The 23382-nt window shown below is 38.8% G+C and overlaps 3 protein-coding genes and 1 pseudogene across 3 annotated transcripts in view; 2 read left to right on the top strand and 2 right to left on the bottom strand.

The window, feature by feature from the left end:
* Positions 1-1613: 1613 nt before the first annotated feature.
* LOC109996251 (UDP-glucuronosyltransferase 2A2 pseudogene) lies at positions 1614-6348 on the top strand (annotated as a pseudogene).
* A 2665-nt stretch (positions 6349-9013) lies between these two features.
* si:dkey-78k11.9 (P2Y purinoceptor 1) lies at positions 9014-20384 on the bottom strand. The gene is made up of 2 exons (XM_029280477.2): positions 19097-20384; positions 9014-9899 (listed from the first exon to the last, which is right to left on the bottom strand). Exons 1-2 carry the CDS (start codon positions 20166-20168, stop codon positions 9241-9243), a joined length of 1731 nt encoding a protein of 576 aa, XP_029136310.2. The 5' UTR covers positions 20169-20384; the 3' UTR covers positions 9014-9240.
* LOC109996252 (UDP-glucuronosyltransferase 2A2-like) lies at positions 11134-15971 on the top strand. Its single transcript, XM_065961313.1, has 2 exons — positions 11134-11277; positions 12918-15971. Coding segments are annotated over exons 1-2 (1608 nt in total). The 5' UTR covers positions 11134-11276; the 3' UTR covers positions 14525-15971.
* A 1892-nt stretch (positions 20385-22276) lies between the features above and the next one.
* Positions 22277-23382, bottom strand: part of ccn5 (cellular communication network factor 5) — an 8673-nt gene continuing 7567 nt past the window's right edge. Inside the window, exon 5 of the mRNA XM_020650294.3 lies at positions 22277-23382. This exon is cut by the window's right edge and continues 937 nt beyond it. The gene's annotated coding sequence lies outside the window, so the exon portion shown is untranslated.

The following is a 23382-nucleotide window of genomic DNA, read 5'->3' as shown; positions in this document are numbered from 1 at the left end:
ATCCAGGTGAGCCAACCCTAGGTGTTGGCGTTAACTAAGAATGATCAAAAGATGAAGAACAGCATGGTAGTGTTGGGACCAGCCATGAGTTAGGGCGCACTCACACTCAGTCCAGTTTGTCCTGTTCTGTGCTTAAGCATGATTGCGCCCCTCCTCCACATTCGCCCGCTGACCTGCACTCCCACTGCTCCAGGACTAGCCGTGCATGACCACGGTTACCTCTTGTACATAACGCCGTAATTCAACACATGCATGACCTCGCCAGTCGCCATTACAAATAACAGTACAGCACTGCCAACATTTTCTTTCACTTTTGATCATGAAGACAAATCAGTTCTGTCCAACTTGCCCTGGCTCAAAGCAGCTGACATGAGCTCTAACCTCCAGCAGAGACGAGCTACAGAGTTCAAGTATAACTTTGTTAAAACCTACTCCAACACATTTTTTGGTTAGTTTAAAGTCTTTAGCCAAAAACAACACTTGTTAAAGTGACATCGCTTGAGGGCATCCGACTGCCTGTTGTGTTGTGTTGTGTTGCTCAAGTGCACTGCCTTTTTATTATCAGGAAGTCTACCTACAAGTCACTGCTGATTGGATAAAACCTCAAACACACCCACCAATGCAGGGTAAACATAACATAAACCCATGTGGCCGGCTTGAACTAGACTTTGGATTGGTGAAGTTCACTTTCAAAGATTATTTTGTCTGCTTTTTTGTGCACACAGGGCCAACACTCAAGAGAAGTAGGGAACACTCAATCAACCCCTCGCCATTGCTCCTGTTTCGGGTTTGTCCGTCTTGGGACGTGTAATTTGAAACAATCAAGACTGAAGATAGCCTTTATATCCTGCAGTCAACATCTTGGGACTGTCTCTCCATGGGGACATTTTAACAGCAGATGTTAACCATTGGCAGGAGTGAAGCTGCTTAGTCATGCAAGCTAATGTAATCTGAAAAAAAGTGCATCAACATACACAGAGAATATATTGATTACTTAATCACAAGGTTTATAGAGCGACTCTATTGTCATTGACAGTAGAGGTAAAGATAAAGATAAAGATAAACTTTATTGATCCCCATGGGGGAAATTTTTGCATTACAGCAGCTCAAGAAAAACAGGAAACAGGAATATAATTATTAAAAATAAAAATAGAAGTTAAAAAATCTAACATATTTACATCAGTTAAATAAAAAAACATATAAATAATTAAAAAAACAGATAGAGCTAGATCATTTGATTTGTCAGATGGATAATAGGTTAACAATAGGTTAACAGTATAACACACTTTTGATATCTCCTCACTCTTCTGCTGATGCAGCCAGAGTGGAAAAGTGAAAAGGGCTATTTTGACCTTTTTTCTACTTTAGATACCTGAATAAGAACAGTTGATGTTTGTTGTGCAGTTTTCCAAAGAGGAGACCACAAGCAGTCAGCTTTGAATGCATAAGACTTGTTTGTACTTGAGATAAGGGTAAAATTGCTGTGAAATTCCTGTAACCGGTTGTTTCATAAGATGATGTTAAGATGGTGTTTGGGCAGACTGTTCTTGTTACTGTCAACAGTAAGAGGAAAAAAGCTGGGAGGAGGGTTTAGACGGGGGCCTGTGCTTGCATGTATTTGCAGGCAGCGGAACGGTTCAGTCATTTTTGTGTCTGAGGGAGAAGTCACAGAGTCTGAGTTGAGGAGCAGCTTTTCCAACTGCTTGTGTTTTGAGCTTTTTTGTGGACCATGTGGTTTCTGCTTTAAGATTGTTCAGAGGTATTTCATCACAGGTAAGTAATCAGGTTTGATTATACAACAGACTTTGCAGGTTTATACTGCTGCTGAAAATCTCTCTCCTGTTGAAAGATTTTTTTCATCTCAAACTTGGCAAATCGGCGGCCTAGTTACTGTGGGTACTTCATGTACGTCCTGTTGACTGGGTTTTGCTCTGCTGTGTGATTATGCCCTAAATCACAGAATAGCATGCGGTTAGAATTCGCCGAGCAGACAAAGTGCAAAAAAAAAGAAGAAAAAAAAAAGTTTTGATTCCATTTTTTTTATTTTTTATTTACTCTGTTTTCTGTTTTCTTTATTTCTAATTCAATTTCAATGTTGACATTCAAAGACACTTTGTGTATACTGTAAAAATCTCCACATATAAGAAAAGAACTGGTGCATGACTTTTTCTGTGGATTATGTGTGCAAGGACTTTGACTTTGTTAATTGGTGATGAATAAACATTTCCAGGAAAAAAAAAAATCTTGATAGTGTACAAAGAGCAAATGTAGTGGATGGGTAAATCTGTGAAAGACCAGACAAACTAGCAACAAAAATGCTCTACTGATGTTAAGAAATAGTTTGGAAAGAAGACTGTGGTTTGAAAATGATTTGAGGCATTTGCAGAGCACAGAATACCTCACATGGACCTCATCAGGCATGTTAACATGCACACAAACACACACAATACATTTTCAATACAGCCTATCAGCATTTTAACAGACTGATAAATCACTATAGGATTTTAGACAGGACCAAGTCCCCAATTACAGATAATCCAATGAAACAGGCACAGAAGTGGAGCTCAGGTGGACCTTTAGCCTCCTGCAAAAAGCTACATTGCAGTCAGATCAGCCATGCAATACCAACACAATTGAAACTGATGAGTTGAAAAAAATTATTTTTATCTATAAAGACAAAGGCTTTTCAGACCAAAACAGTTTTTTGGACCAAACTGTAAACGTGTCTATTTTTGCTTAAAACATGGGCATTTTAACGTTGGTGTTAATGGAGCTTTAGTGTCTTTTTCAGCCAGCCTCAAGTGGTCTCTCAAGGAACTGCAGTTTGTTGCACTTACGCACTTGTTTCAGTTTTTTAATACTTGAGGTTGCTACCACATTTTTAGTAGTATTCAATTTTTGTTGTAGTTGGTTGCAGCAGAAGAAACGCAAACACGATACTATCAAATTATCGGCCAATAATAATTGATACGCAATAATCACTGAACTAATTCTGTCTGGGTTTGTCACTTTGATTAACCCCTTCCTGATTCAAGGAAGTAATTTGAACAGTTTTCAAATACAAGCAATGATGCTTGGCAGCAGGGAGTTTGAGTTTGTGATATTGTATCACTGTAATTCCTTTAACTAAACCTCAAGAGTTAGCAGTGCAAAAAGAGCAGCCTTAGCTTACACTAACAAGTTAAATTGATTAATCTTGTGATCTTATCCATCACGGGAAGCAGGGGTTGAATAATTCATGACTCAACAAGACAATGTTACCATTAAAAAAGTCTGTTATTTACTTTTTTGATTATTGCACAGGATGCATATTGGATGTATATTTGTCAGTTGGCAAGAATAAACTCCAAATAACTCTCGATATCGGAGATATCTGTGAATTTCATTGCATGAACTGCAATTATTTGTTTTTACTCTTTGTTTTTTGTTTTTTTTTACAGTGATGGGGTCGAATCCTGCCCTGGCATTCTTTCTGCTGTTTTCTGCAACTCTGACCTTCAGTTGTGATGGTGGGAAAGTTCTGGTTTACCCAATAGATGGGAGTCACTGGCTTAACATGAAAATCCTGGTAGAGGCACTTTATTTGCGGGGTCATGAAATCACAGTAATTCGATCCTCGACAAGCTGGTACATTTCTGAATTTTCACCCCATTACACTTCTATCACCATCCCACAGGAACAGTCTCACAACATAGAGAGCCAAAGCTCCATGTCCTCCTTCTTAGACAGGTCATTAGAGATCCGCAGGGCAAGAGGTACACTTTGGGCATTTGTTGAATTTTACAAGAATGTTTTCAGTTTGATAGGGGGGACACAGATTAGTATTGCCCAGATGATCAACAGCATCTTTGAGAATAAAACACTAACAAAGGAGCTGAAGGAAGCTGGATTTGATGTTTGTCTCACCGACCCTGCATTTCCTGGTGGAGTGCTGTTGGCACACTATCTTAAGCTTCCCATGGTTTTCAATGTGCGCTGGATTTATAATGGAGACGGGCACTTTGCCATTGCTCCTTCTCCTCTTTCCTATGTACCCCAATTGTTCTCCCATTACTCTGACAAGATGGACTTTTTCCAAAGAGCCAGTAATATTTTCCTTCATAGCATACTGGTTTATATGTACAAGTATGTCTCAAATCCGCCATACCAGGCTGTGTGTGACCGTTATTTTGGAACAGATGTGAGCGTCATGTCCATCATGCAAGGGGCTGATATCTGGCTGATGAGGGTCGACTTCACATTTGAGCTCCCTCGTCCCACGATGCCGAATGTGGTCTACATCGGAGGGTTCCAGGGTAAGCCCTCCAAGCCTCTCCAAGCTGATTTAGAGGAGTTTGTGCAGAGCTCTGGTGAACATGGAGTCGTCATCATGACTCTGGGAACCCTGTTGGGTGACCCTGGACCGGAGTTATCGGAGATCATTGCTTCAGCGTTTGCCAATTTGCCTCAAAAGGTTGTATGGAGACACGTTGGGAAAAGACCTGCCACTTTGGGAAACAACACCATGCTGGTTAAATGGCTTCCTCAAAACGATCTTCTTGGTCACCTGAAGACCAAGGTGTTCGTCACACATGGAGGTACCAATGGAATTTACGAGGCCATCTACCACGGTGTTCCGATTCTGGGAATTCCACTGATCTTTGACCAGTTCGACAACATGGTCCGTATGAAGGCCCATGGAGCAGCTGAGATGGTTGAAGCAACAACCATGGATGTTGAGTCTCTGACAAATGCTCTGAAGAATATTCTGAACCCAGAAAAACCATACAAACAAAATATGCTCAAACTGTCTCAGCTTCATCATGACAAACCAATCAAACCTATAGACAATGCTGTTTTCTGGACAGAGTATGTCATGAGGCACAAGGGTGCCGCACATCTGCGCACTGAGTCATACAAAATGCCATGGTATGCCTATCACAATCTAGATGTGATGGCATTTTTTGTAGCATGTGGTTTGCTAATTACAACATTAATTTGGGGTTCCTTTAGATGTCTCATTGGATTTTTAGTGAAGACAAAGAAGTCCAAATCCAAAAAAGAATAGATAACATGAAGCAAGTTTGAGATTTTTTACTCGAGTGAAAGACAACTCAATTCAAGTTGGAACGTTTAAAATGCAAATAAAACAAAAAGTGTTGATTTGCATAGAATCCCCACATTTGATTGAATAAGGCACAGTGTTATCACAGAAATTTCCCTGTTTTTGAAAAAAGATATACCCATTTTGAATTAGATGCCGACCACACGTATTTGAAATGCTAAAAAAAAGAACCTGATTGATCACCTTGCAATTAAAGTCAACTGGCAACAAGTTAGTAACACGTGGCAAGTCCACCATTGAATAACCACCATTTATGCTACAGGTTTTTGAGCAACAAAAACAATGCTTATTCCAACAAAACAATGCCAAACCCATTTTGGTCCTATTACAACAGCATGGCTCTGTAGTAAAGCAATCAGGGTAAAAAAAAAACTTGCCTGCCTGCCATACCGACTTGTCACCCAATGAAAACGTTGGGACCATCAAAAACCATAAATTCAGAAAAATGCCCAAATGCTTACAAAGTGCTGCTTAAAGAAAAACTTAACAGATTGGTAACAGGATTCCGTCCCAAGCAGCAACATCCGGTTTTGAAAAATGAAGCCAATGCGGAAGTGCAAAGTCCTGCAGTTCGTCGAGTGAAGGCTTGAGGCTGGCTAAAGGAACACCAGAAGTCACACACAACAGGCCAAAAAGCCGATTTTACAGCGTAAATTAACATGTTTAAAGCCTGGTACAAAAAACATAATAGGCCTGACTGGTAAACACTGTACGGGGGCTGATTTATTTTAAACGGCTCTGTTTCAACATTTGATATGTTTTATTTGTTCCATTTCCAGTCAAATATGGGATTTCAAGTCTTTGCAAATCAGATTGTAGACAAGGTGCCAACTTTTTAGGGAATGGGGTTATAAATCAAAAACCACTGAACAATAAACAGGCCTTGATTAAGGGGAAAATTGGTGCACAAGTAAGAATGTGTTAAAAATAAAAAAGAATATAAGAAAAAGCTTTTGAATTATAAACTCTAAGAACTTTTCTTTTTTCCAAATTTTTTTGGGATTCACAGTTTCTGCAGGAATCATTTTCTGATCTTTGGTCATTTTGCATATGGTAATTAACACTACTGATATATTTCCCTCTGCTTGATCATGAACTGTCACACGTTGTATGGTAAAATGGCAGGGGCTGAATTAGAAAATAAAAGGTGACAGGGGTTGATGGGAATTTAATGGTTTTGTTTTTTTAAGATAAATTGTTGTTTCTTTTATATAAATGATTACAAATAAAAATTATGTGTGGAACCCTTTTGTTGAATTATTTTCAAACAAAAATTTGAATCATGTTTACTTGTGTTTAAAATGTTTGCAACAGGTACACATCCAGAATTTGACAGAAGCAGATAACTTTACATCTGATGAGTACACAGGAGTAGTTGTGTGTGAGCTGAGTATTGTCTTTAGCATTGAGGTTATCGGAGGGTTGAGAGCACTACATACAAGACCACAGCTCCAAGACCAAAGAAGTTAAATAAGTCTGCTCTTCATACAGAGTAATTCCTGCAGTTGACAGCTATTAAAAAGTATTTTCTGCCAAATGCATTGACTTCAATAGACGGTTTCAAATCAGCCTCGACAGTGGACGTCAGCAAGTCCATCTACTGACCAGCCGTTGTAAGTGTGCCGAAGAGACAAGGATGCCCACTCTCTCCTTCACTACGCGCTATTTTTATTGAACCACTTGCTGCAGCCATCCGCCAAAAACAAAGCATCACAGGAATCAAAACACAAAATATGCGTCATAAAATCAGCCTTTATGCAGACGACATTCTCCTTTATCTACAAAAATCATCATCATCCGTACCTGAAACCATTAATCTCATAAACACTTTCTCAAAAATCTCAGACTACACTATAAACTGGTCCAAATCAACTATTCTCCCTCTCAGTCCAAATAGTTGGGATGTGGCAGCGAAAACACCACCAAACTCCCTGCGCACCTCTAACATCACTTATTTAGGAATTAATATTTCCCCCAGGCTGACAGAGTTAATTAGTCTCAACTTCAACCCCCTTCTCAAAACAATAAATGATGAACTCCACCGCTGGCTGACCCTACCGCTATCACTCATAGGTAGAATTGCTACAATAAAAAGGACAATATTACCAAAAATTAACTACCTCTTCTCTATGATCCCAACAAAGCCCTCACAATCCTGGTTCAAATCCCTTGACTCCATCACTACAAAATTTTATTGGAAAAACAAAACGGCCAGAATTAAATTAGAAACACTACAAAAACCCAAACCCCAAGGAGGTCTACAAGCACCTAACTTTTTCCACGACATCATTACCCACCAACTACAATACATTCACAAATGGACCAATCCCATTGAATCTGACAACTCCTGGAAAGACATTGAACAAACATTATGCAAAGAAATCAATATCTCATCTATCAAAATCCCTACCATAGCAACAACTCTGACAGCCTGGTGGAAATTTCACCAAATAACTAACACCACTATTTCTTACACCAAACAAACTCCCATCTGGAACAACCCGGACTTTACAATAAACAAGAAACCACTCCACCTCTCAGCATGGATCACTAAAGGCATCGCACACCTCGAGCACATTTTTCATAACAACACTCTTGCCTCATTCCCTCATTTGATTCAGAAGTTCGGCATTGGGGAACAGCACTTTTTAGAATATCATCAAATTCATTCCTCTATAAAAAGCAAAATCAATATTATCACATCCAACTTTGAACTTCCACCACTAACCACAGACATAATCAATATCAAAACAAGGAAAAAAATATTATCTAAAATCTACAAAATAATCTTGAAATCTGACCAAACAGTATCCGTACCCTTCACAAAATGGGAAACTGACCTCCAGATAGCTCCCAATGCTGACTTCTGGACCCAAATCTGCAGAAACATATTCTCCATATCAAACAATACAAACCTACAACTCATACAATACAAGATTATTCACAGAGTTCACTACACGGGTGAGAGGATGTTTAAAATGGGCTTTACTGATTCTAAATTATGCTCACACTGCACACAAAACGCCACAGACGGATACCTGCACGCCACATGGGACTGTACACCAATAAAACATTTTTGGCATGACATCACTGACCTCCTCTCTGTCCTCTTGAGCTGCCACATCCCATGTTCACCCGCACTCTGCCTACTAGGAGACATATCTACCATCAACTTAAATATCACATCCAGCAAAATACTCCTCAAGAAAACTGTCCTCATGAACTGGAAGTCGAGAAAAAAAATCAACATCGCACATTGGAAAAACTTACTCACCGAATATATATCAATGGAAAAACTAACTGCCTCACTCAGAAATCAAACTGCCGAATTTGAATCTGTCTGAAACCCAATAATCAACAACCTCAACTCATAACTACCCCCACAACATCCCACCCATCAACTCTTTCTGCCTGTGCACCAATCACACCCAACACACACACACACAATTTACAAGTGACTGCATTTTCATACACTTTTATTTTTTCCACCTGGCCCCCATGCTCTCTTATCCGATTCTCCCTTTTCTCTTTACCTTTCTTAGCCGTTCACCTTACTTTACATAAAACCAACCCTCTGAAATATAATTTTACATTTTCCCCAATTAGTATTATTATAATCATTATTATTACATTGCTGAATTTTGTCCTTGTTTTTTTTTCTTTATTATTAGCTATTTGTTTTTTATTTTTATTTTACTTTTATTTTTATTTGTGTGACTTCCGTGGATAATACATCAATAGTCTCTCTTAACACTTCTGCCTTATTTAATTTAACACCCTGTTATATTTTATCTTTCTTGAACTGCGACATACTATTATTATTATTATTTTACTTAATTTCATTATAATCATTATTAGATACGAAACATAGAATTTTTATTTTCTTGTCATTTACATCATTATTTATTGATTTTTTGCTCCCCACCATAACAGCACTTCTTCTTTTTTTTAACAGTTTAATGAACACTTTATATATATAAAACTTGACTTAGGACATAAATGTGTAAGAGGCATGCAATACAACAAATTTTAACAGAGCCATTTACACAGAATTATCAGCGTTCTCTTTCTTTTAAAAGTCATGTGTGATGTTCGTCACTGGAACACTGTTGAAGCTCGACGAAGGAGACGTGTGGCTAAACATCCGACGAACCCGCTGGAGCAGTCGTCTGAGCATTAACATCTTCATGGCCATGGAGGTACACCAGAGGGTTGAGAGCACTGTTCAGACACACGAGGCCACGACTTATCTGACGAGCAATGTAGACTCCATTAAACCATCCACGACATTTCCCCTGTTTGGTCAGGACTCTCGCCCAGAGGTTGAGGTTTTTCAGGACATGGTAAGGGATGTAACAAACAGAGAAAAGAAGAATCAAGATGAACAACAACCTTAAGCTCTTCTGTTTCAGCACCTTGTCGATGGTATTTGTGCGACAGACGAGAACAATCACATGCCCATAGCAGCCCAGTGTGATGAGGAGTGGAATACAAAACCCACTGACGGTCCACCCAAGGCTGTATTTCAGGTACTCCTCCACATGGTTGTCGCTGGTGGTATCGTAGCATTTGAGAGTGTCTCTGTCACGATGTTTGGGGTAGAACATGTCTGGAAGACTAAGCACACCCGCGATAGTCCAAACCAAGGCTGAGATAGTCACTGAGTGCTTGACAGTTATTCTTCCCATCACTATCATTGGGTGGACAATCGCCAGGGACCTGTATACACTTATACAGGTGAGGAATCCAATGCCAACATGGTAATTTGGTAATGTTATATCCGGGTGAGCCAACCCTAGGTGTTGGCGTTAACTAAGAATGATCAAAAGATGAAGAACAGCATGGTAGTGTTGGGACCAGCCATGAGTTAGGGCGCACTCACACTCAGTCCAGTTTGTCCTGTACTGTGCTTAAGCATGATTGCGCCCCTCCTCCACATTCGCCCGCTGACCTGCACTCCCACTGCTCCAGGACTAGCCGTGCCTGACCACGGTTACCTCTTGTACATAACGCCGTAATTCAACACATGCATGACCTCGCCAGTCGCCATTACAAATAACAATACAGCACTGCCAACATTTTCTTTCACTTTTGATCATGAAGACAAATCAGTTCTGTCCAACTTGCCCTGGCTCAAAGCAGCTGACATGAGCTCTAACCTCCAGCAGAGACGAGCTACAGAGTTCAAGTATAACTTTGTTAAAACCTACTCCAACACATTTTTTGGTTAGTTTAAAGTCCAATGGTCTTCAGCCAAAAACAACACTTGTTAAAGTGATTTACAATAAACAAGCATTGTTTGTCCGGGTTTGTCCGTCTTTGGACGTGTAATTTAAAACAATCAAGACTGAAGATAGCCTTTATATCCTGCAGTCAACATCTTGGGACTGTCTCTCCATGGGGACATTTTAACAGCAGATGTTAACCATTGGCAGGAGTGAAGCTGCTTAGTCATGCAAGCTAATGTAATCTGAAAAAAAGTGCATCAACATACACAGAGAATATATTGATTACTTAATCACAAGGTTTATAGAGCGACTCTATTGTCATTGACAGTAGAGGTAAAGATAAAGATAAAGATAAACTTTATTGATCCCCATGGGGGAAAGTTTTGCATTACAGCAGCTCAAGAAAAACAGGAAACAGGAATATAATTATTAAAAATAGAAGTTAAAAAAATCTAACATATTTACATCAGTTAAATAAAAAAAATATAAATAATTAAAAAAACAGATAGAGATAGATCATTTGATTTGTCAGATGGATAATAGGTTAACAATAGGTTAACAGTATAACACACTTTTGATATCTCCTCACTCTTCTGCTGATGCAGCCAGAGTGGAAAAGTGAAAAGGGCTATTTTGACCGTTTTTCTAATTCGTGTAACCGGTTGTTTCATAAGATGATATTAAGATGGTGTTTGGGCAGACTGTTCCTGTTACTGTCAACAGTAACAGGAAAAAAGCTGGGAGGAGGGTTTAGACGGGGGTCTGTGCTTGCATATATTTGCAGGCAGCAGAATGGAACGGTTCAGTCGGGATTCGTTTTTGTGTCTGAGGGAGAAGTCACAGAGTCTGAGTTGAGGAGCAGCTTTTCCAACTGCTTGTGTTTTGAGCTTTTTTGTGGACCATGTGGTTTCTGCTTTAAGATTGTTCAGAGGTATTTCATCACAAGTAAGTAATCAGGTTTGATTATACAACAGACTTTGCAGGTTTATATGATTTTTTTTAATCTCAAACTTGGCAAATCGGCGGCCTAGTTACTGTGGGTACTTCATGTACGTCCTGTTGACTGGGTTTTGCTCTGCTGTGTGATTATGCCCTAAATCACAGAATAGCATGCGGTTAGAATTCGCCGAGCAGACAAAGTGCAAAAAAAAGAAGAAAAAAAAAGTTTTGATTCCATTTTTTTTTTTTTTTTTTTATTTACTCTGTTTTCTGTTTTCTTTATTTCTAATTCAATTTTAATGTTGACATTCAAAGACACTTTGTGCACACTGTAAAAATCTCCACATATAAGAAAATAACTGGTGCATGACTTTTTCTGTGGATTATGTGTGCAAGGACTTTGACTTTGTTAATTGGTGATGAATAAACATTTCCAGGAAAAAAAAAAATCTTGATAGTGTACAAAGAGCAAATGTAGTGGATGGGTAAATCTGTGAAAGACCAGACAAACTAGCAACAAAAATGCTCTACTGATGTTAAGAAATAGTTTGGAAAGAAGACTGTGGTTTGAAAATGATTTGAGGCATTTGCAGAGCACAAAATACCTCACATGGACCTCATCAGGCATGTTAACATGCACACAAACACACACAATACATTTTCAATACAGCCTATCAGCATTTTAACAGACTGATAAATCACTATAGGATTTTAGACAGGACCAAGTCCCCAATTACAGATAATCCAATGAAACAGGCACAGAAGTGGAGCTCAGGTGGACCTTTAGCCTCCTGCAAAAAGCTACATTGCAGTCAGATCAGCCATGCAATACCAACACAATTGAAACTGATGAGTTGAAAAAATATATTTTTATCTATAAAGACAAAGGCTTTTCAGACCAAAACAGTTTTTTGGACCAAACTGTAAACGTGTCTATTTTTGCTTAAAACATGGGCATTTTAACGTTGGTGTTAATGGAGCTTTAGTGTCTTTTTCAGCCAGCCTCAAGTGGTCTCTCAAGGAACTGCAGTTTGTTGCACTTACGCACTTGTTTCAGTTTTTTAATACTTGAGGTTGCTTCCACATTTTTAGTAGTATTCAATTTTTGTTGTAGTTGGTTGCAGCAGAAGAAACGCAAACACGATACTATCAAATTATCGGCCAATAATAATTGATACGCAATAATCACTGAACTAATTCTGTCTGGGTTTGTCACTTTGATTAACCCCTTCCTGATTCAAGGAAGTAATTTGAACAGTTTTCAAATACAAGCAATGATGCTTGGCAGCAGGGAGTTTGAGTTTGTGATATTGTATCACTGTAATTCCTTTAACTAAACCTCAAGAGTTAGCAGTGCAAAAAGAGCAGCCTTAGCTTACACTAACCAGTTAAATTGATTAATCTTGTGGTCTTAGCCATCACGGGAAGCAGGGGTTGAATAATTCATGACTCAACAAGACAATGTTATCATTAAAAAAGTCTGTTGTTTACTTTTTTGATTATTGCACAGGATGCATATTGGATGTATATTTGTCAGTTGGCAAGAATAAACTCCAAATAACTCTCGATATCGGAGATATCTGTGAATTTCATTGCATGAACTGCAATTATTTGTTTTTACTCTTTCTTTTTTTTTTTTTTTACAGTGATGGGGTCGAATCCTGCCCTGGCATTCTTCCTGCTGTTTTCTGCAACTCTGACCTTCAGTTGTGATGGTGGGAAAGTTCTGGTTTACCCAACAGATGGGAGTCACTGGCTTAACATGAAAATCCTGGTAGAGGCACTTTATTTGCGGGGTCATGAAATCACAGTAATTCGATCCTCGACAAGCTGGTACATTTCTGAATTTTCACCCCATTACACTTCTATCACCATCCCACAGGAACAGTCTCACAACATGGAGAGCCAAAGCTCCATGTCCTCCTTCTTAGACAGGTCATTAGAGATCCGCAGGGCAAGAGGTACACTTTGGGCATTTGTTGAATTTTACAAGAATGTTTTCAGTTTGCTAGGGGGGACACAGATTAGTATTGCCCAGATGATCAACAGCATCTTTGAGAATAAAACACTAACAAAGGAGCTGAAGGAAGCTGGATTTGATGTTTGTCTCACCGACCCTGTATTTCCTGGTGGAGTGCTGTTGGCACACTATCTTAAGCTTCCCATGGTTTTCAATGTGCGCTGGATTTATAATGGAGACGGGCACTTTGCCATTGCTCCTTCTCCTCTTTCCTATGTACCCCAATTGTTCTCCCATTACTCTGACAAGATGGACTTTTTCCAAAGAGCCAATAATATTTTCCTTCATAGCATACTGGTTTATATGTACAAGTATGTCACAAATCCGCCATACCAGGCTGTGTGTGACCGTTATTTTGGAACAGATGTGAGCGCCATGTCCATCATGCAAGGGGCTGATATCTGGCTGATGAGGGTCGACTTCACATTTGAGCTCCCTCGTCCCACGATGCCGAATGTGGTCTACATCGGAGGGTTCCAGGGTAAGCCCTCCAAGCCTCTCCAAGCTGATTTAGAGGAGTTTGTGCAGAGCTCTGGTGAACATGGAGTCGTCATCATGACTCTGGGAACCCTGTTGGGTGACCCTGGACCGGAGTTATCGGAGATCATTGCTTCAGCGTTTGCCAATTTGCCTCAAAAGGTTGTATGGAGACACGTTGGGAAAAGACCTGCCACTTTGGGAAACAACACCATGCTGGTTAAATGGCTTCCTCAAAACAATCTTCTTGGTCACCCGAAGACCAAGGTGTTCGTCACACATGGAGGTACCAATGGAATTTACGAGGCCATCTACCACGGTGTTCCGATTCTGGGAATTCCACTGATCTTAGACCAGTTCGACAACATGGTCCGTATGAAGGCCCATGGAGCAGCTGAGATGGTTGAAGCAACAACCATGGATGTTGAGTCTCTGACAAATGCTCTGAAGAATATTCTGAACCCAGAAAAACCATACAAACAAAATATGCTCAAACTGTCTCAGCTTCATCATGACAAACCAATCAAACCTATAGACGATGCTGTTTTCTGGACAGAGTACGTCATGAGGCACAAGGGTGCCGCACATCTGCGCACTGAGTCATACAAAATGCCATGGTATGCCTATCACAATCTAGATGTGATGGCATTTTTTGTAGCATGTGGTTTGCTAATTACAACATTAATTTGGGGTTCCTTTAGATGTCTCATTGGATGTTTAGTGAAGACAAAGAAGTCCAAATCCAAAAAAGAATAGATAACATGAAGCAAGTTTGAGATTTTTTACTCGAGTGAAAGACAACTCAATTCAAGTTGGAACGTTTAAAATGCAAATAAAACAAAAAGTGTTGATTTGCATAGAATCCCCACATTTGATTGAATAAGGCACAGTGTTATCACAGAAATTTCCCTGTTTTTGAAAAAAGATATACCCATTTTGAATTAGATGCCGACCACACGTATTTGAAATGCTAAAAAAAACAACCTGATTGATCATCTTGCAATTAAAGTCAACTGGCAACAAGTTAGTAACACGTGGCAAGTCAAAATCTGGTTCTGTAAATCCTGGACACCCTGTTCTATGGGCTAAAGAGAAGAGGGACCTTCCAGCATGTTATCACAGTTCAAAAGCTAGCACCCCTGATGGTATTGTGCTACACTGCTACACATGGCATGAATAACCACCATTTATGCTACAGGTTTTTGAGCAACATATGCTGCCAAAAAGACAACTTGCTTATTCCAACAAAACAATGCCAAACCCATTTTGGTCCTATTACAACAGCATGGCTCTGTAGTAAAGCAATCAGGGTAAAAAAAAAACTTGCCTGCCTGCCGTACCGACTTGTCACCCAATGAAAACGTTTGGACCATCAAAAACCATAAATTCAGAAAAATGCCCAAATGCTTACAAAGTGCTGCTTAAAGAAAAACTTAACAGATTGGTAACAGGATTCCGTCCCAAGCAGCAACATCCGGTTTTGAAAAATGAAGCCAATGCGGAAGTGCAAAGTCCTGCAGTTCATTGAGTGAAGGCTTGAGGCTGGCTAAAGGAACACCAGAAGTCACACACAACAGGCCAAAAAGCCGATTTTAAAGCGTAAATTAACATGTTTAAAGCCTGGTACAAAAAACATAATAGGCCTGACTGTCATCACTGGTAAACACTGTACGGGGGCTGATTTATTTTAAACGGCTCTGTTTCAACATTTGATATGTTTTATTTGTTCCATTTCCAGTCAAATATGGGATTTCAAGTCTTTGCAAATCAGATTGTAGACAAGGTGCCAACTTTTTAGGGAATGGGGTTATAAATCAAAAACCACTGAACAATAAACAGGCCTTGATTAAGGGGAAAATTGGTGCACAAGTAAGAATGTGTTAAAAATAAAAAAGAATATAAGAAAAAGCTTTTGAATTATAAACTCTAAGAACTTTTCTTTCTTCCAAATTTTTTTTGGATTCACAGTTTCTGCAGGAATCATTTTCTGATCTTTGGTCATTTTGCATATGGTAATTAACACTACTGATATATTTCCCTCTGCTTGATCATGAACTGTCACAAGTTGTATGGTAAAATGGCAGGAGCTGAATTAGAAAATAAAAGGTGACAGGGGTTGATGGGAATTTAATGGTTTTGTTTTTTTAAGATAAATTGTTGTTTCTTTTATATAAATGATTACAAATAAAAATGATGTGTGGAACCCTTTTGTTGAATTATTTTCAAACAATAATTTGAATCATGTTTACTTGTGTTTAAAATGTTTGCAACAGGTACACATCCAGAATTTGACAGAAGCAGATAACTTTACATCTGATGAGTACACAGGAGTAGTTGTGTGTGAGCTGAGTATTGTCTTTAGCATTCAGGTTATCGGAGGGTTGAGAGCACTACACACAAGACCACAGCTCTTCAACCCTTTTTGATGAGGTTAAGTGCATGATAAAGGTTAAAGAAGTTAAATAAGTCTGCTCTTCATACAGAGTAATTCCTACAGTTGACAGCTATTAAAAAGTATTTTCTGCCAAATGCATTGACTTCAATAGACGGTTTCAAATCAGCCTCGACAGTGGACGTCAGCAAGTCCATCTACTGACCAGCCGTTGTAAGTGTGCCGAAGAGACAAGGATGCCCACTCTCTCCTTCACTACTCGCTATTTTTATTGAACCACTTGCTGCAGCCATCCGCCAAAAACAAAGCATCACAGGAATCAAAACACAAAATATGCATCATAAAATCAGCCTTTATGCAGACGACATTCTCCTTTATCTACAAAAATCATCATCATCCGTACCTGAAACCATTAATCTCATAAACACTTTCTCAAAAATCTCAGACTACACTATAAACTGGTCCAAATCAACTATTCTCCCTCTCAGTCCAAATAGTTGGGATGTGGCAGCGAAAACACCACCAAACTCCCTGCGCACCTCTAACATCACTTATTTAGGAATTAATATTTCCCCCAGGCTGACAGAGTTAATTAGTCTCAACTTCAACCCCCTTCTCAAAACAATAAATGATGAACTCCACCGCTGGCTGACCCTACCGCTATCACTCATAGATAGAATTGCTACAATAAAAAGGACAATATTACCAAAAATTAACTACCTCTTCTCTATGATCCCAACAAAGCCCTCACAATCCTGGTTCAAATCCCTTGACTCCATCACTACAAAATTTTATTGGAAAAACAAAACGGCCAGAATTAAATTAGAAACACTACAAAAACCCAAACCCCAAGGAGGTCTACAAGCACCTAACTTTTTCCACTACATCATTACCCACCAACTACAATACATTCACAAATGGACCAATCCCATTGAATCTGACAACTCCTGGAAAGACACTGAACAAACATTATGCAAAGAAATCAATATCTCATCTATCAAAATCCCTACCATAGCAACAACTCTGACAGCCTGGTGGAAATTTCACCAAATAACTAACACCACTATTTCTTACACCAAACAAACTCCCATCTGGAACAACCCGGACTTTACAATAAACAAGAAACCACTCCACCTCTCAGCATGGATCACTAAAGGCATCGCACACCTCGAGCACATTTTTCATAACAACACTCTTGCCTCATTCCCTCATTTGATTCAGAAGTTCGGCATTGGGGAACAGCACTTTTTAGAATATCATCAAATTCATTCCTCTATAAAAAGCAAAATCAATATTATCACATCCAACTTTGAACTTCCACCACTAACCACAGACATAATCAATATCAAAACAAGGAAAAAAATATTATCTAAAATCTACAAAATAATCTTGAAATCTGACCAAACAGTATCCGTACCCTTCACAAAATGGGAAACTGACCTCCAGATAGCTCCCAATGCTGACTTCTGGACCCAAATCTGCAGAAACATATTCTCCATATCAAACAATACAAACCTACAACTCATACAATACAAGATTATTCACAGAGTTCACTACACGGGTGAGAGGATGTTATTTCCTATATTCCTTTCGATATACATCATGCATCATATCATCTGTTCAAATTCAAAACACCATCATCCTAACGTTTTATGTTTTTTCTTTATTTGATTGTTTTTTCTTTTTTCTTTTCTTTTTTATTGTTTTTCCCTTCTTTCAAAGTTTTCAGCTACATGTTACTTCCAATCCATCATAAATAGTATTAAATATTTATTATTATTACCCCTGTTTCTTCTTTCTTTTTCATTTTTATATATATACTGCTCTTTCCTCACACACACACACACACACACACACACACACACACACACACACACACACACACACACACACACACACACACACACACACACACACACACACACACACACACACACGAGACCTCAGCAGGATACAGGTGGTTTGTTTGCTCTGTTGTTTATGCCCTCTCTCTCCCTCCATCCTCCCCTCCCCTCCAATAACGCTCAAACCAACCCCAAAACCCCGGCTGCAGTCAACTTCAGCTAAAACATAATCATTACACAAACTCTCACCTCTCACACCACAACATTGTTTCACATCAACATATTCAACACATACCACTGCTCAACTCTTCAACTCTCTTCCACCTCTCAAGTCCCCTTTACTAAGCACCTTCTCTCCCTTCCCTTCTCTCTCTCTATCGCTTCTTTCACTTTTTGTATCCTTTCTTAGGTATTTCATGTAGTTTTGTAGTTTTTCTGTTCGTACTATGATGTGTGTCTATTGATGTCTTATTTTGCTGTCTTTATTTGTCTTATCTATTTTTATTTTTTACTGTATTTTGGAGTCGTTGTCCTGACCTTGTCTGTTTGTTTTTTTTGTGCCTCATTTGTATATCACCAGTTTGTCACTTTATTGCACCTAATAATAAAAAAAAAGGAAGTGTGCTGAAGATGGCTTCAAAATCAAGATGGGTGACCAAAGGAGGCTCAGAAAAATCTTGCAAATCATTTAATTCCAGAGAACCGTTGCTGGAGAGAATTGTTTTTGTAACATCAAATAAAAACCAAGAAGCAAATTTAAATGATAATCACCCGTCCTTTATTTAATATTTCCATTAGAATTACTATCAATATTCCCTCAGAAGTGCATCTGGGGTAGCTGTGTGGCAGAAAATGAAACTGGTACAATTTGCATCCTGTTTTTATTAACACCATCAACTTCCTCTTCATGAACCGCAGACCAAGTTTAGCACAGAGGCCCCCCCATAACAGCACTTCTTCTTTTTTTTAACAGTTTAATGAACACTTTATATATATAAAACTTGACTTAGGACATAAATGTGTAAGAGGCATGCAATACAACACATTTTAACAGAGTCATTTACACAGAATTATCAGCGTTCTCTTTCTTTTAAAAGTCATGTGTGATGTTCGTCACTGGAACACTGTTGAAGCTCGACGAAGGAGACGTGCGGCTAAACATCCGACGAACCCGCTGGAGCAGTCGTCTGAGCAGAGCATTAACATCTTCATGGCCATGGAGGTACACCAGAGGGTTGAGAGCACTGTTCAGACACACGAGGCCACGACTTATCTGACGAGCAATGTAGACTCCATTAAACCATCCACGACATTTCCCCTGTTTGGTCAGGACTCTCGCCCAGAGGTTGAGGTTTTTCAGGACATGGTAAGGGATGTAACAAACAGAGAAAAGAAGAATCAAGATGAACAACAACCTTAAGCTCTTCTGTTTCAGCACCTTGTCGATGGTATTTGTGCGACAGACGAGAACAATCACATGCCCATAGCAGCCCAGTGTGATGAGGAGTGGAATACAAAACCCACTGACGGTCCACCCAAGGCTGTATTTCAGGTACTCCTCCACATGGTTGTTGCTGGTGGTATCGTAGCATTTGAGAGTGTCTCTGTCACGATGTTTGGGGTAGAACATGTCTGGAAGACTAAGCACACCCGCGATAGTCCAAACCAAGGCTGAGATAGTCACTGAGTGCTTGACAGTTATTCTTCCCATCACTCTCATTGGGTGGACAATCGCCAGGTACCTGTATACACTTATACAGGTGAGGAATCCAATGCTGCCATACAAATTCACGTTAAAGCAGAATCTTGTTATCTTGCAGAACGCCTCTCCAAAGATCCATTTACTCTTCATTAAGTAGTACACCACCACAAATGGAACAGTGAGCAGATACAGAATATCGGCGAGTCCCAGGTTGAGAACAAACACGTTGACGTTACCCAGTTTCTTCCAGTTGTGCAGCAAAGACTTCAATCCCCATCCATTGGCGACCAGGCCGATGATGAACACCAAGATGTAAACAGGAGGCAAGAATTTGCCTGAAAAGTCAAAACTGATTCGCTGACATGTTGTGAAATTCATTTTCTTACGAAGAACTGGTAGTAATTCTACTCCTTCTCTTGTGGAATGTGCTGCTCCTCTCAAGAAACAGAAACTGAACCACATGATGCGTGCTTCAAAGGTTTCCTGTGTTAAGCTGCAGGTTTCTGCATCTGCATGAATAGAAAGTCCCTAAAGAGGTCGGGTTTATCTTGACCTTTTGTTTTTAGACTGACTGTTTTTAACTCGTCTAGCCTCAGCGCACACCACCAACTCCTCGCGGGTACATTCATATTTATAAGAAAGTACCTATTATCTTGTAAAGATCAGGAGCAGCTAGGTTTAAAACATCCTGCAGTAATGTGCATGTGCAATGTGTCATCAGATCAGTTTTTTCAATCACAGTTTCCTGTCCTTGAGTTAAAAGAGCGACACTGCTCTTATAACAGGCTGGTGCAAACAACTTTTTTTTTTTAGGTAGTCTGCAAAAATGGAATTAAAGTCAAAGATTGACTTAGAATAAACCCACAAACTCATTCAAAAGCATCAAAATAAAGCGTATAAAGAAATTCCTCCTTTTTGATTTTTTTTTTTACATATTCTGTTGATTCCTAAATGTACTTGCTGTTATGTGTTCTTTGTCTCCCTGCCCATGAACAACAGAGGCAAATGAGCTCTTAGCTAACTCTGGTGCAATTACGTTAAATCATTTAATCGCTGCCACAGTAAAAAAAAAAAAAAGAAAATTGATCAATAATGTCTGAAATTTTCCCTGGTCATCAGGTATTTTTAGTTGCTCCTCTTATTGTTTATTTTCATGTTTAAACTTTTGAGTTAAAAAAAATGTAAATAATGTTTTCTAAATAAACATAACGTAGCAGAATATACACCATTTTATTCTTGACTGCACTCGTGTCTCATGTTTTGAGATGTTTGGAGACATGGATCAATCTAAGTATATTTGACCCAGTTTTTAAGGTTAAGGTATGTAGTGTGTTATATTTTGGTGTTTTGGGTTATTGATTATCATATCATTTAATGTGGGACTATATTGAGTAGGGGGATAGTGGCTCACATGGGTATGGGTGGAGATGTTGTATTTCTTTAACTCTCAGTGGAAGAGAGAGGGTGAGCTGGGTCGTCGTACTTGTTGTTGGTCGCTATTGTTTCTGGCTATCTGTGATTACTCTGATGATGAGTTAATGCACGTTTTAAAGTCCATCAATCCGGGGGCCCTCCAACCCGCGTTCATCACCATCATTTCTGCCAGTGTCTCTATGAATAATCCTTTTACGATCTTATCCTGTAGGCTTGTACTTGTTGAGTCCTACTTACTCCCTTTTGAAAGGTGAGTAAGTACATTTTATATGAAAGAGAACATACTAAGTCACCATGTAGAAAAATAAGATTATGAGTCTAATTTATAAAGATACAGGAGTGGGGACATGACCAAAATAAATTATTTAAGTCACCTGGAAATAGTTGACAAATTAAAATTCCACATCAATTTCCATTTTAAAAAATGATTACAAATGATTTATTATATAAAAAATACATTCGCTTTACCATGAAGCACCTTATTGTTTCCCAGTCAAGTTTTAAGTAAAATTAATATTCCTGTAATAAACAAACCCGATCCAAACAAGCAGAACGATAAGCAGTAATTATCACTTGTGTCACTGGTATGTCATCACGTAAATTAAAACTATGGCTATATTATTTTTTGGGGTAAAAAAATACTTAATAAACAAATAAACCAGATTGATGATATGTGTATTTTTTTAAAATAGTTTTTATTTCATAAATATTTGTAGGCCTATCACAAAATTGCTTTCACTATGATGAGCCCTCACTTTCTGCAGTACATTCTCCTGTCCACTAGATGTCAGGATTGGTAACAAGGTAATCTGCTCTGACTCAAAAAGACTTCAGAAGCACAGAGGATTATAAAGTCAGGACTGTAAAGAAGACATAAAGAAGCAAAACACTTGTAATGGAAGTAAATCATTTTAGTTAATTTATATAAGAAGCACCAAAAACTACTGCTGTGGTTCTGCTTGATGTCTATGTACTTAAAAAAAACAACAAGAATAAGTGTTCAGTCACTGATGAGTGATGAACTGAAATGTTGGGAAAGGTCAGAAAAAACAGGATTTTCTGGCACAAACTTCATCAACTGACAAGGAGCATGAAGAGTGAAAGGCTTAGAAGAAGTCAAATTGCTCGAGCAACACTTGTAGTAAGAAGATCAACTTTATTAACAAATTAGACCGACGTGTTTCGGCTTCATCAGGGTCAGAAAAATAATCTATATGTACAGAATGAAAAGATAACTCTGAGTAGTACACATGACAAAACATAAACCTAAACACTTCAGAGTAAAAATTCAGGACATGTTGATAACATTATGAGACATTTTTCACTTTACATCAGAACATTTACAGAATTATTTACAGCACAAGAGAAATGAACAATTAAGTGCAAATACCATCTTATTACAGACATACAAACAAAACTGTACACGTTAAAAAGCTGCATCGCTCGCGTAAGGAAACGACATCTGTCAACTTCAAAGTCGGAGTCATTCTGTAGGAGGAACTTAAATCAATCGATTAATATTATTTGTTTAGCATCAAATCATAACGAATGCAATCTCAAGCCTTGTTTCAAAGACCCACAATGAGCACAGCATCCTCGAACAGAAACAGACTCATGTTGAACAGCCATCTGCCGAAACTGTTTTAGAGTTGAGAAAACATTATTTTTAGCATTTGAACCGATCATAAATACTCCTAGACAGGGGCGTGTCCAGATGGATGGCCAGGGGTGGCATGGGCCCCCCTTGATTTCTGAATGGCCACCCCACAAACCAAATCTATGATTGGCTATTTGCCTAATCAGTGGCCGGACTTAAGAACAAATCAACTATTCTGTGTTTTCAGCAGGCTAATGGAAGTACTTTCAGTTGTAAATAAACAATTAGCTCTGTCCAAGGAAAAACTTGCATGCAATTTCCTAAGTACTTTAAATGCATATATCTTTGTTTTTTTAATCCACCAAGAACCAGGCTAAGAATATTTAAATTTTGCCAAATTGTGTTTCTTACATTTGTTTGTTACAAATCACTAGTGGGGATAGAAAAGGTATAAAAAAAGAATTAATTTGCCCACAAATGTCATGCCACCCCAGCATAAGTCAGCACCTCAGGTGGGCCACCCCAGTTTAAAAAAAGTCTGGCCACGCCCCTGCTCCTAGAGACCACCATTATTAATCATATAACTTGCTTTATAACAATCTTTATGACCAAATTGACATCATGGTCAGCCGTCCTCAGTTCATA

The sequence above is a fragment of the Labrus bergylta genome, chromosome 12 (genome assembly GCF_963930695.1).
Source record: "Labrus bergylta chromosome 12, fLabBer1.1, whole genome shotgun sequence".
In the NCBI taxonomy this organism is placed as follows: Eukaryota; Metazoa; Chordata; class Actinopteri; order Labriformes; family Labridae; genus Labrus; species Labrus bergylta.
This window is presented reverse-complemented; position numbering and strand designations above follow the sequence as displayed.